Source organism: Montipora capricornis, chromosome 5 (assembly GCF_036669925.1).
Source record: "Montipora capricornis isolate CH-2021 chromosome 5, ASM3666992v2, whole genome shotgun sequence".
Classification (NCBI taxonomy): Eukaryota; Metazoa; Cnidaria; class Anthozoa; order Scleractinia; family Acroporidae; genus Montipora; species Montipora capricornis.
Window position 1 is genome coordinate 17,687,721 of NC_090887.1, and position 12,232 is coordinate 17,699,952.

The 12,232-nt window shown below is 37.0% G+C and overlaps 1 protein-coding gene and 1 long non-coding RNA gene across 2 annotated transcripts in view; both read right to left on the minus strand.

Moving 5' to 3' along the window:
- LOC138049724 (U4/U6.U5 tri-snRNP-associated protein 1-like) overlaps positions 1-7,530 on the minus strand; it is a 21,682-nt gene extending 14,152 nt beyond the window's left edge. The window contains exons 1-8 of the mRNA XM_068896133.1: positions 7,155-7,530; positions 5,874-5,937; positions 4,633-4,697; positions 3,458-3,531; positions 3,303-3,358; positions 1,755-1,863; positions 1,187-1,276; positions 207-266 (exon numbers count right to left, since the gene is read on the minus strand). Of these exons, the coding sequence (XP_068752234.1) occupies positions 207-266; positions 1,187-1,276; positions 1,755-1,863; positions 3,303-3,358; positions 3,458-3,531; positions 4,633-4,697; positions 5,874-5,937; positions 7,155-7,434 (798 nt within the window). The 5' untranslated portion in view covers positions 7,435-7,530. The remainder of the gene's footprint in view (positions 1-206; positions 267-1,186; positions 1,277-1,754; positions 1,864-3,302; positions 3,359-3,457; positions 3,532-4,632; positions 4,698-5,873; positions 5,938-7,154) is intronic.
- Positions 7,531-8,183: 653 nt separating this feature from the next.
- On the minus strand, positions 8,184-10,992 carry LOC138049726 (uncharacterized). Its single transcript, XR_011132431.1, has 2 exons — positions 10,808-10,992; positions 8,184-9,241 (listed from the first exon to the last, which is right to left on the minus strand). It is a non-coding gene; the product is annotated as an uncharacterized lncRNA (long non-coding RNA).
- Between the last annotated feature and the right edge of the window lie 1,240 nt (positions 10,993-12,232).

The window sequence follows — 12,232 nt, forward strand, 5'->3', positions numbered from 1 at the left end:
TTTCTTTATACATAATTGTATCTTGTTACTTTTTTCTTGACTCAAACTTCAAGGTTCAAAAATCACTTGATAAAATTAATAACATGGAACGATTGACTATTAAAAAAAGGAACAGTTAAAAAAATTAATCCAAGAACATTAACGTTATACATACGTGTAACTTAATAAGACCTTCACAATTTTTAAACTTGCTAAATATGACGCACCGTGAAATGTTCTTGAGAATGCTCAACTTTTAATCCCCTCAAATCTCTGTTGGAGTAGCTCTGTAACAAAACACAGCATGAGCATGAACTCTTTAGCAAGGTAGTACACCATGGTCCTCAAAATTTAATGAACTAGCAAAATCAATTAGAAAATGAAAGTCTCCATCTTTCAGCAAAAGCACTTCACCCATTCACTCCTCAGGTGGCCTGGGATACCCCCAGTTGATCAGTAAAATTGTCTGGCATTGGACAGAGTAAAATCTGTTACATGTACCATATTTACCTGTGTATAAGTCGATCCCCCATTTTTGATGGCAAAAAAAGCAATTTCTTAATTTCTTTGTTATAATTATTTCTGCTAGTGAGGAGTATCTTCAACATTTAGAGTTGGACAAATCCTTTTTCTTTTGTCACTCATTTTGAAGTCTCTTGTCCACTACCTTCATTATGTCCAAGACAACATTATTATGTTAATTATTGAATAAATCATGTAGCTGGAACTTGGCTCTTACACTAAATCTTTGACCTGTGTATAAGTCGAGGGCGATTTTTGGAGCTTCTTTTGAGGCCATAAACATTCATACATACATACATACTTAATTGGTCGCTCCCCATAGGGGCTTTTCAGGGCCAATGAAACACAACGAAGCTATGGAACAGCGACTGTTAAGAATCCCAACTGGCCGGAGGCAAACCATGCAGTTGGCTATTTACAAGTGCAGCTGTGAAGTTGAATCAGGGACCACCAGGATCAAATTCAACGAGTGGTCAGAGCAAGTTTGAACCCGGGATCTGTGGATCTCAAGGCAAGCGCCCTAACCACTGGGCCAGACTACCTCCTCAAAACGTCGTCTTATACACAGGTAAATACGGTAAGTGTCACTCCCAGGAGTCAATGGGTTTATGGTGTCAACACTACAGATGTTTGATAAACCCATGACAGAAATTTCAATTTGATAAAAAAATTACAGTGTATTTACTTGTTGTCTTCTTCTTGAAAGGGATCCAAATTCTTCTTCTACCAAGTTGCTGATTCCAAACTCTTCATCCATCTCAGCTAATAGCTGTGCCTGTTAAAGGGTACAACCAGAAAATATCAAAAGCTACATCTACAGGCACGTTACATTCTTTTACAAGATAACAATTGAAAACAATATCATTGCCCTTTAATGTGGGCTTGCCAAAATACTCAGCAAAGTTTCATATGAACCAGTCACACACTATAGATCCAGGAACCAAGAACTTGTATGAACACCAATATTAATGCTGAAAAAAATTAAGTTTACTGTATACTACAGTATCAAATTGATTTAAAATAATAGTACCCCATTCAAGCACAGTGTTACAGAGCTACAATCGTCATGTATAATAAAACAATGTGATTATTATTGAAAGTAGGACTTCTCTTTGCTGGCCAAACCACTAACAAGATCTGATTTCTAACGTCTGAAAATTAATTATCTTTGCTTTGCTTTTGAGCATTGTGCCCAAATTAAAAATTCCTCAGTGACCAAAACTCAATTACTTTGTGTTTATCAAAGCCCTTACTCGCTTTTCAGCCAAAACCTTTTCCTGTTCATTTTTCCTGCTTTTGGCCACCCATGATGCAGCACTGTCATCCTCATCAATGTCTCGGCTTCCAAGCGTCTTCACTTTGCTATCCATATAAAACAACTTGCAGTGAAATCTACTGGTATCAATCCATCCAGTACCAGAACATTGTGAAAAAAATGAGGCAACTCTCTGACTACCCTTCACAGCCAATCCCAAGTACAGTATGGAAATGCTTATTGGACAAACTAATGGTTGAGGAAAGTTAATAGAGATTTTGAGGAATGAGATTACATGTATAAAGATAACTGGAACTGGTCAATGATACTACGAATAATAATGTATGTGCATTTGTTGAAACACATGCAAAAGCAATGATGTCAAGTAATTTAAAAATAACTACATCTGTGAGCATCATGCAGGATTTTAGTTGTATCCTGCACCTACTGTTGTGTAGGTGTTTTTTACTGTACACACTCTTGCTGGAACATGATTTGCACTTTGTAAATAAGGTATAAAATAAGTTCCTTTTAACCATCTTGTTCAAACTCCCTGATGAAGTCTGCATAATAAGAAGAAACCAGTAGAGAAATAAAAGCAATTTGACAAGATCTGCTGCTGTGTGCTGCTCACTAGTATTTATTTTAAAAATTATAATAATAACTTAAAAAAAATACCTCAGTTCTTGCATTTGAAATTATGATTACATGTACATGTATGATACCACACTGTCTTAAAAATGTCAGAATAAGTTTCTTATGTACGCAGGAAGGGCATTACAGTCAGGTAGGGCACTGTTCAAGTATCCGAGTAGTCCACAGTTTATAACTGATTTTGCACTTTAAATACAATCCTTCAAGCAAGTGTTGTGATTGTGAAGATCTGGACCTCAAACAACCAAGTTACAGTATTTCGGCTGTTACCATTAATTAAATAAAACATGAAGTGCCAATGTTGCAATTTAATTATGTATTATATAGTTATTGTGTGGTGAGAATAACAATAGTTATTATTGCAAAACAAAATATTTCCCTATAAGCTGGTTACTGTATGCACATGACTTTACTTTAAAAATGTGTCATCCAGTGCATACGCATCTGTACATCTGGCCTCAAAATGTTCACTTTGCAAAAGTAATAATTAAGTTAACATAAAGAAACATATAATTATCTGAAGTTAATTTCTTGAGTTTTCACTTCTAAAAGCCCCCCTCAAGTTAGGTAAAAGTTGACAAAAATTTAGACTGTTGCTTGTATCATAACCAAGCTAGTAAGTCAGTACCTGAGATGATAATTGTCACAAAGTTCATTTCAATTCAGACTTAAAGAGTTTTTGAATTGCAAAGCCTTAGTTTATGACTTCATCTCAGAGATTCATGCATGTCCCTGGCTTAATGACTTATTTATTTTTCAGTATTGCAGTATTACAGGGTAGCAAGTGAGGAAATTTTCCTCATAAAAGAAAGAATTTAAGTTGATGTTTTGCTTTCTACTGTGATAAGACAAAACGAGCCAACAGTCAGTCAGTGTTATTTTCTAAACTTACCCCAACTTTTTGTTTATTCTTCTTTTTTCTCTCATTTCTTCTAATTTTCTTTTAAACTGAAAAGAAAAATGAATTTATTGTTTACAGATTTTGATGCCAACCTCATGGAACATGCACGATGACTATCGTCACTTCTTATCCTTAAGCTCACTTACATTTTCAGTTTCTTTCTGGTCAGAGATATTGATGGCAGGGACATGTACATCTTCTTTGAGAGAATTTGTCTTTTCTTTCAACATAAAAAAGATTACATCTGTTAGGAGATAATGTAATAATAGTCACAGAGGCTGTAAGCATGACTGATTTATTAGTTATGTAACAGTACATGAAGTCTGGTGTTTTTTGGCAAATTTGGGCTTACCCTTAACCTAACCGGTAAAGTCTCTGTTAGGAGCCTGAAAGGCCTATCAGGCCGGCGCTTATAATAATAATATAATAATAATAATAAAAGATTTATACCGCGCCGGTATCCTACTGTTCAAAGGCGCCTTACAAAACTTTAATATTAACACTTAAACAGCTAAAATTAACTATAAAAAGCTTTTCTAAAAAGGAAAGTTTTTAATCTACTTTTAAAAAAAGACACAGACGGAGCGTTTCTAATTTCAAATGGCAAAGCATTCCATAATGATGGTGCTGCTACAGAGAAAGATCTCCGGTTTCCGTAGCATGAAGCGACTACGAGTATTTCTACTTCCCCCTGGATGGGATGCTAGTCCATCGCAGGGTACCCCCAGCATTTTCACCGGTACCCATTTATACACCTGGGTGGAGAGAAGCACCGTGAGAGTAAAGTGTCTTGCCCAAGAGTACAACTCAATGTCCCCAGCCAGGACCCAAACCTGGACCACTCGATCTGGAGTCGAGCACTCTAACCATGAGGCCACCGCACCTCCCTAACAGACCGAGGGGAAATTCCTAACAAGCAGTAGTGCACGATTCTTGTCACAAACATCAACTTCAATTACTCTGTCAGATATCCTGAATGTGATAAGATGACCCAATCTTATGGGTCATCTTTTTTAAAAGATAAATTACCATCGATACATAAATAAGTAAAACATATATACATGTACTGTAAGACATCATTAAACAATTTGTTCACCAAGTATTGATTTTCTTTGGCTCCTTGTTTACACTCCCAATGCAGAGCCTGTGATCATGCAAGCTCCAGGGAATCATTCCATTCAAAAATTTACAAAAACTAATATCCCCACAACTGGTAAGAAAGAAAAAGACACGGAGACTTTCTAAGACTGTCACACAACTTTAAATGGGGAGCAACTGTAAAGAGATTGATTATTTTTAAATTGTTTTAATATATATGTACCTTCTTTTTCTGTTGATGAATCAGGAACTTCAAGTGGCTTAAGCCCAAGTTTGATTCTGAGCTTACTGTAATAAGTAGTAAAATCATTGTTAGTAGCTTTTAAATTAAATTGCTGATACTTAAAGTGCTACAATGATAAAAAATCACTCCTTTTTTTCTTCAGATTTTGAAAGTGTGATTACTCAACACTTGACTGGCAAAATTTTAAGCTTTGATTTTTATCCAAAGGCTATTTACTTCGAGTGTAAGTTTTGGATTTCACTGTCCACCATTAGTCATGTTCCAAACTGACCAATTGGACCTCAGAGGGTTGGATCTAGGGAAAAGTGACGTCATTTACTTAAAATTTTAGCGTTTAAACGCAGCTTATTATACATCCCATCTGCAAAACACTAGTTTAAAAGTCTGAAAGCCCGAAACTCCTGCACTGCTTATTAATTCAGCTGCGTACACACACATTGCATTCTTAAATTATTGAGTCTTTGACGTCATTTTCTCCTCAATCCAGCTCTCTCAAGATTTTAAAGTTAGTAATGGCGGACCACATGAACAGGAATATTCCAGTTAAAATAAACAGGTGTCTTAGGGTTAGGTAAAACTTCAATCAGTTACTGTTTAGCTAACATAGTTTTGAAATCCAAGGAATAATAAAAGATTGTTTTTTTTGGTCATAGTAGCACTTTGAGCATCAGTTCTTGAATCTTTTGATGATAATATGGTATGCCACCAACAGTTTTAAATTAAGGTTAACCTACATGTAGTTCCTCATGAGAGTGACACTTAAAGATTTTATTGTCTAATGCCAGAGGATTTTATTGGTCAATGAGTGCCACTTAAGGGGTAAAGGGTTAAGTAAAGATTTGTGTTGATTTGGTATCTGTAGCTTGTAATTTGTACCCAACAATAATCTGTTCAGTTCTTTAAAAAAACATATCCCCAAGTCTTGTTTTGTTCTTTGAATGCAAGTATTCCCGGAGGAAATTCTTGATCTTGTATGTCTCTTTCCATTCTAATCAGTAACAAGTGCAAGAGCATTACCTGGACTACTTCAAACTACTATACCAAAAAAGTTCATGAAAAGTCTTACAACTTCTAAACAACAAATGAAACAGATTATTTTTCCAATATTCATTTCCACCAAATTTATGGAATATATGTTGTTCTACAGAAAACTCACTGTTTCTATGCATAGTTAATAATGCTTTGCTTAAAGAAGAAAACAAAATATGGATGAAGCTTACTTGGTTTCCTCTACACTTAATGATATGTCTCCCTGTGTTTGTTGGTATGGTGGTACACCATTACCTATAAAGCAATAAAACACACTGACAGTTTTTGCTAAATTGTAATGTAGATTCTACTTACTTTATTACTATCTTGTGAAATTAATAGTAAAAAACCCAATATAATGAGCATATTATTTTGATGCATACTGTCGTGATCATTCCAGGACAAAATTGCTTTTCATTTCTTGTAACCCTTTGCAGCTCGGATCCAAGTTGTTAGGGTTAGGTTAGGGTTCAGAGTATGATAAAGTATCTATTATAATCTGTAATAGTTATTCTGACAAAAGTACCAATAACATCACAGATCATGTGACAGATGACTTACATCTATGCTGAACAATTGCTTGATTTTAAATGTGATTTTAGCATAGTTTGTCAAAGTATCAGTCAAACAACAGCCCTTTCAATACTACAAGTACATTCTCCTGGACAATTGATTCAATCAACATCCGACATTCTTGGATTCAAGCCATTTTCAGTTTTACAGACGCTATAATTTGTTACCCTGAAAACCCATCTTACAATAATTGTAATTATTATGTTTGTTGCAGTTCTAGCTCAATAGACCAAATTGGCTAACTCAACGTTAAACCCAATTCAAACCCTTTGGGAATAAAACCTTTTGTTTCAGGTATTTCCATATGATTTATATGTGAACACTACATTATAAAACAAATACAATGCACAAAGAATCTTAACCCCAGGAGATTTCAATTGGGTGCAACAGTGAGTTAGCTGATTTGGTCTGTGGCTCGAACAAGTGTTAAATAGTTTATGCAGGCTACATGTAGAAATCAAAAGGTTAAGGGTTTGATTCGGCATCCAGACAATTCACTTCTTGGACAACATTAGCACTGATTTTGTGCACTGATTCAACTACTGACTTTCGTCTCAGCCTCATACTAGAGTTGATACAGTAGAATAAAATTAGGGTTTGGGTTCGTAATTAGTTTTGGTTCACGTTCAAGTCACTTTTTAAAGAGGGATGACAATTATCTGGGTCTGATATGAGAGTAACTGCTGAATATACGGCGGTGTTTTTTTGAAGAACGAGGCAGAATACAATAGCTGTTATTCGTCTGCAAATAAGTGGCTGGCTATTCGGCAGTTGCCCTGATATGATATGACTGTTTTGCTCAAGTTATATTAAAATTAACTGAATGGAGTGTAATGTGAAGTGCTAGATTTCAATCCCATATAAAAAGTTGTTTAGGGCATTCTTCAAATCTTAAGTACCATGGCTGCTGTGATCTTCACGCGCCGATTCTTCCACAGCATATTCAAACAAATCATCATAGTCTTCTCTCTTGCTCTTTTTCTTTTCCACTCTATCGACATTATCCTCTGTGGCGTGACTCCGTTTGTATCTACTCCTTTCTTCCTTACGTCGTCTTTCTTTATCCGAATCTCTGTCCCGATCTTTGTCATCTTTTTCCCGGTGTTTGCGATCCTTGTCTCTTTTGCGTTCCCTATCTCTGTCCTTATCTTTCTCTTTATGCTTTTTAGAAGATCCCATTTCAGTCTTGGGAAACGTAAACCCAAAAATTATCAATTCCAACACCCTCTCTATGCGCAGCGAAAACGTCGGGAGGCCATGATGCTTTTTCTTGAGCGACCAGGCAATTCCTTTGTAGCCTGGCTTGAAAGTCACGTGACCGTAAAGGTATTATTTATATTTAAAATATTTAGGAAATAAGATTTTTAGAGAGAATAGCCCTTTTCACGGTTAGTTTTTCTCATTTGCATTACAATATAATCTAACATGTATGTTAGGCAATTTCGGGCTATTTTGTAGTTTTAACCCGAAATTGCCTCGCATCCAGGGTACATTACATTGTAATCCATGCAAATAAGAAAAACTAACCGTGAAAAGGGCTATTGGTTCAGGGCTAAGATCGGCCAACGATCGAAACGTCATCTAGGAAATCTTTCTTAGAACTGAACTTGAACCCCTTCATTCGATTGAAACAAAGGGTTCTTTTACTCGAGACTCAACTCTTAGAGGGTAATGTGAAGTGCTAGCTTCTACCCATGTAAGCCATGTGAACGTTGGCCCTACTAATGAGAATGAACCCACACAAGGATCAATCCTGTGTCAGTACAGGTCCGCCTGTCAGGGTCGAGTGTTTACTAGGTTGACTGAGTTTGCTCATGGTGCGCAACAAATGATTCAAAATTACTCTTGGTCGAAGAGTTCATAAATTACTTGTCACTTGGATTTGACAGCTCTCTGTGAGTGAGGTCTCGCACACAATTAGCTGGTTAACGGTTCAGCTTTTAATAATGCAACTGCCACTAGAGATCAATATGGGTAATTTGTCTTCGAAGTCATTTGAACAGTGAGTGTTTTTTTTTTAAGGGATTTGTCTTTTCAGTCACTTGGATCGACGTTGGCGTAAACACCACAGCGGCCACGTTAATGGATGAACCAAAGAAATTGACGCAAATTGTTTCTTTTGTTTTCGCACACCAACACCCTTAAGAGTTCCGTTTGTACCCAGCGACTCTTACATAGGACTCCTTTCCTTGAATTGAAGCCACCGTGCCAGTATTTGGCTGGTCCGAACAAATTTGAACGCATTGATATACAGCATAAAGCTACGAAAGCAGCAAAGACTGGATTTTTCAAACTCCTCTACAACATTTGCTCGAGTGGGTTCATTACATGTAACAGCTCTGATCTTTCGTCAAGTCGATCTGTTCCTTATCATTGCTAACAGAGAGAAAATAAACTTTTGACCTTTTTTTCGACAATGATAGATGGGTACGAAATTTTATTTTATTTATTTATTTTGCATTTAATTAAGAATTTGTCAATCTGTTGTAGTTTGGCTTTCAAGCAAAGCCTACTTGCAGCGACTTACTGACTTAATCAGATATGCATTCTAATAACGAAATTTTCATCTCCAACGCAGCTTAACAATCGTTTATAGCCTTCTTTTACACGACAAATTTTCTTTTCCTTCTCAAGTACATTCACTGCATTTACAATTAAAGGCAGATTCCACTTGCACAACGGGCGATATTCCTGAGCCGCAGTTCTGGAGGCTTAAAACTTTCCACCTAGTACTGGACGGCTTACAGCATGAACACATTTTCTTGAAGTAAGGAGGGTGGTCTAGAGGATATGCGTGTGAGGCACATGTGCCAAGGCAAGCCTTCACCCTGATGTACTGCGAATCACAGCCAGTCCTTTTCACTAGTTGCCTGTAAGCCTCTGGTTTGCAATAAACACCGAACTGGTCAAACGGATTATAGGCATGGCTTGCCTGGACAAGGAAGACTGACAGTGCAAAAAGCCAGCAAATCGTCATAACGGTCATCTGAAATTAACAAGAAAATTAGGAATTTTTAGACAGGATACGCAATGAAAAGAGTAGTAAGTGGACAGGGACAATACATAATCCTAAAACCAGTGTAATGCCAATTTCCGCAAATAAACGACCTTCACATTCTGGAATGTCGAACTGCATAATTTTGGGTCAATCAAAACTTTAAGGATTCGTTCCTTTTTGGCGCCATTTGGTTGTCAACTATATCAAAAGACTAGAAGCTGATTATCAGAAGATCAGCAAGAGCTGTAAGCAATATCGACGTTTCAGATCAAGTATCCCGATTAATACTGTGGAACACTTCTGGCACCATCTCAGACAACGTCGGAAGCACGTAATTTTCTGTTTCCGTAACGTTGTTATTGTAGACAGTTGAGAACTGAATATTACAGTAAAAATCAAAATTCATATTTGGTCCAATTTGCTGTTTGAATTGAGAAAAAAAGAAGGAAAAACCGAGGGAGGCTACAAAGAAATTGGAGAGGAAAAATAATTTTACGTTTATCAGTTTGAAGGTCATCAAATTTACGGTAAACAGAATTTCATTACAATCCGGCGCTTTATTAAATCGTATTGCTCTTTTCCAATTTGATAGCAAAGGCCATGTGTCAATTGCGCCCTTCAGCTGCAAAATAATCCACGGTGGCAAACGTCGGCAGCATTTAAAAACACTCTCAACTTGTGATGTGCTGCCATTATTGCAGCCTATTGAACGAACAATTCAATACAAACCGAAGAAACGAGAAACCTTTGCAGAACTTTGGAGGAGAGTTGACCAGCAATTGAACTTTCAAGGCCATTGCAGTATTGAATGCACCTTGGAGAACGCTCGGTACTGGAGTACTTGTGATGTCTCATTCACCGATATTTCCTTTTGCCATCCAACACTAGTGCTGTGGATGACTGTGCCGCATTTACGAACGACGAAGGCAAAAATTGGAGCTGGCCGTGCCGTTGCTTTCAATGCCGTACTTGCACAGATTGGCTTGCAGCCCGATTTTGACTGCACGTGCAACTTCAGCCGCTAAATGATATACAAAGATTTCCTTTCTTACTGTGTAACTCCAAAACTGATTTCACTTGGCGAGAGCATCAACTTCACTTTTGAGCAAAAAATCTCTGTTTGTCACTGAAGACAAAATGAACTGCTCAGTAGTCCGAAGAGAACGTTTGTCCCCCACAGTTCACTAATCGGGATAATAGCTTTATCATTTCAATTAACGACAAAAATTTGAATTTCAAATCAAACCGTTTTGCAATTTCAGTGTCCTTCATTTGGTGCACCAAGCAATTAAGATACAAAAAAAAAAAATACAAAATGCTGATCAAATACTAAATTATTTAAAAAAAAAATTAACGGTTGAAACAAGGAAACAAAACTTTCTTAATCCAAGAAGCTGTGTTCAATTTTTGGCACGAGGGACAAAGTGCGTTTGTAACCGTTCGCGACATATTGAACAATTACCTTTTTTCACGAGACTCGCTACACAAAATAAAAACTTCGGTCACTTCTAATAATTAAAGAAAGCGATAGATTTAAATAATCGCCTCACTCACCAAAATGGTGGTCTTCACGAAGCTTGATATTTTGGCGCATAAGAAACCACACTCACTGCTTATATTGTGCCGCTGAAACTGCGTCGGTTCGAAAACTGGCAGTGACACTTGATCTCATTATCTGCCACAAGTGACCCACTCAGCAACGCGATACTCAAACCCACACGAGACATCTAAAAAAACACTATTACCTAAATGTTCCAGATTCCTGTTTACGAACAAATAATCCAACCTGGTTGTGCTGATGATGCCTAACGGTAATTAGGGTTATTTTGCAAACCCAGTATATTTTAACCCCGAACCTCTTTGAGTAGACGACAATACTAACTGATCATCATTGTTACTTATTTTAGAAATTGAAATTTTGAGAGGGATCGGTGGACCATAAAATTTTCGAGTTGAGTCATTGGCTCGTCCAGAGGGCCATTCATTCGCTCATTGGAAAAACTTTGGCAGGCCTCCCGTGATCGAAGTCAAATCACGAATAGTCATTCCAGGAAGATATCTCGTCAGTGCCCGCTTGACATATGTCCATTGTGTCGTTCAACGTCTTACACATTTACACGCACAGTAGACACGAGGCGCGTGTACTGAGAAATTAAACTTTTTAGAGCGACTGTTTTTGTACCCGCTGTGCGAAAATTTCGGTAAAATAGTTTGAGTAATTGGCTTGTCACCATTTTTTTCTCCCATTTTGGATTTCGGGTTTTTGTCATTTCTTTTCATCATGAATTTGCCTTTTACGCTATCACAACGGAGAACTACCGTGTTTAACTAATGAATATTTAACAAGGGTTTGCAATGATCATCTTCCGCTGTGCTATTAAAATCTTCTTCCACTTGGTACTGGTATTATCTTTCATAAGCCCACCTCACAGCAAATTTTCAGAACTTATAGCACTTTTTTGGAATTCATTTGAGCTTTTTAACCACACGGAAACTACGTTTTTAGTAAAAAGCAGACGTTAGCAAACGTCATAGCAAACGTCAGTGTTTTTTGACTCTTTTTGACTCGTTTTTTAAGCGTTGTTTTGTAGAAAAAACGTCCCGTTTAAATTCTCATCCAAGAGGATATTACTCAAAAATCCTTTTGGGAGAATTTAGCCGACCTTGAAGCAACTTGCCGGCCAAAGCAGTTTTCGGACTTCTCTGTGGACCTCAGAATGTAAAAATAAGGAAAGGAAGTGGAGAGAAAAAAGGAAGAATTTCGCCCAAAATTAAAAGGCAGACAAAAAGTTATGAATCGTTGGTGTTCAGTGCTATTTGTTTTGACAAAATATAGATACAAAACCCCTACACGCCACTGAATGTGAAACAAGTGGTTTATTCAATTAAACGTAGTTTACATTTGAAGCGTTCGTAACGCCCATACACCAATTATGCAAAGGAAAAATCTTGCTCACACTTGTTAACTTAACTGTCCCG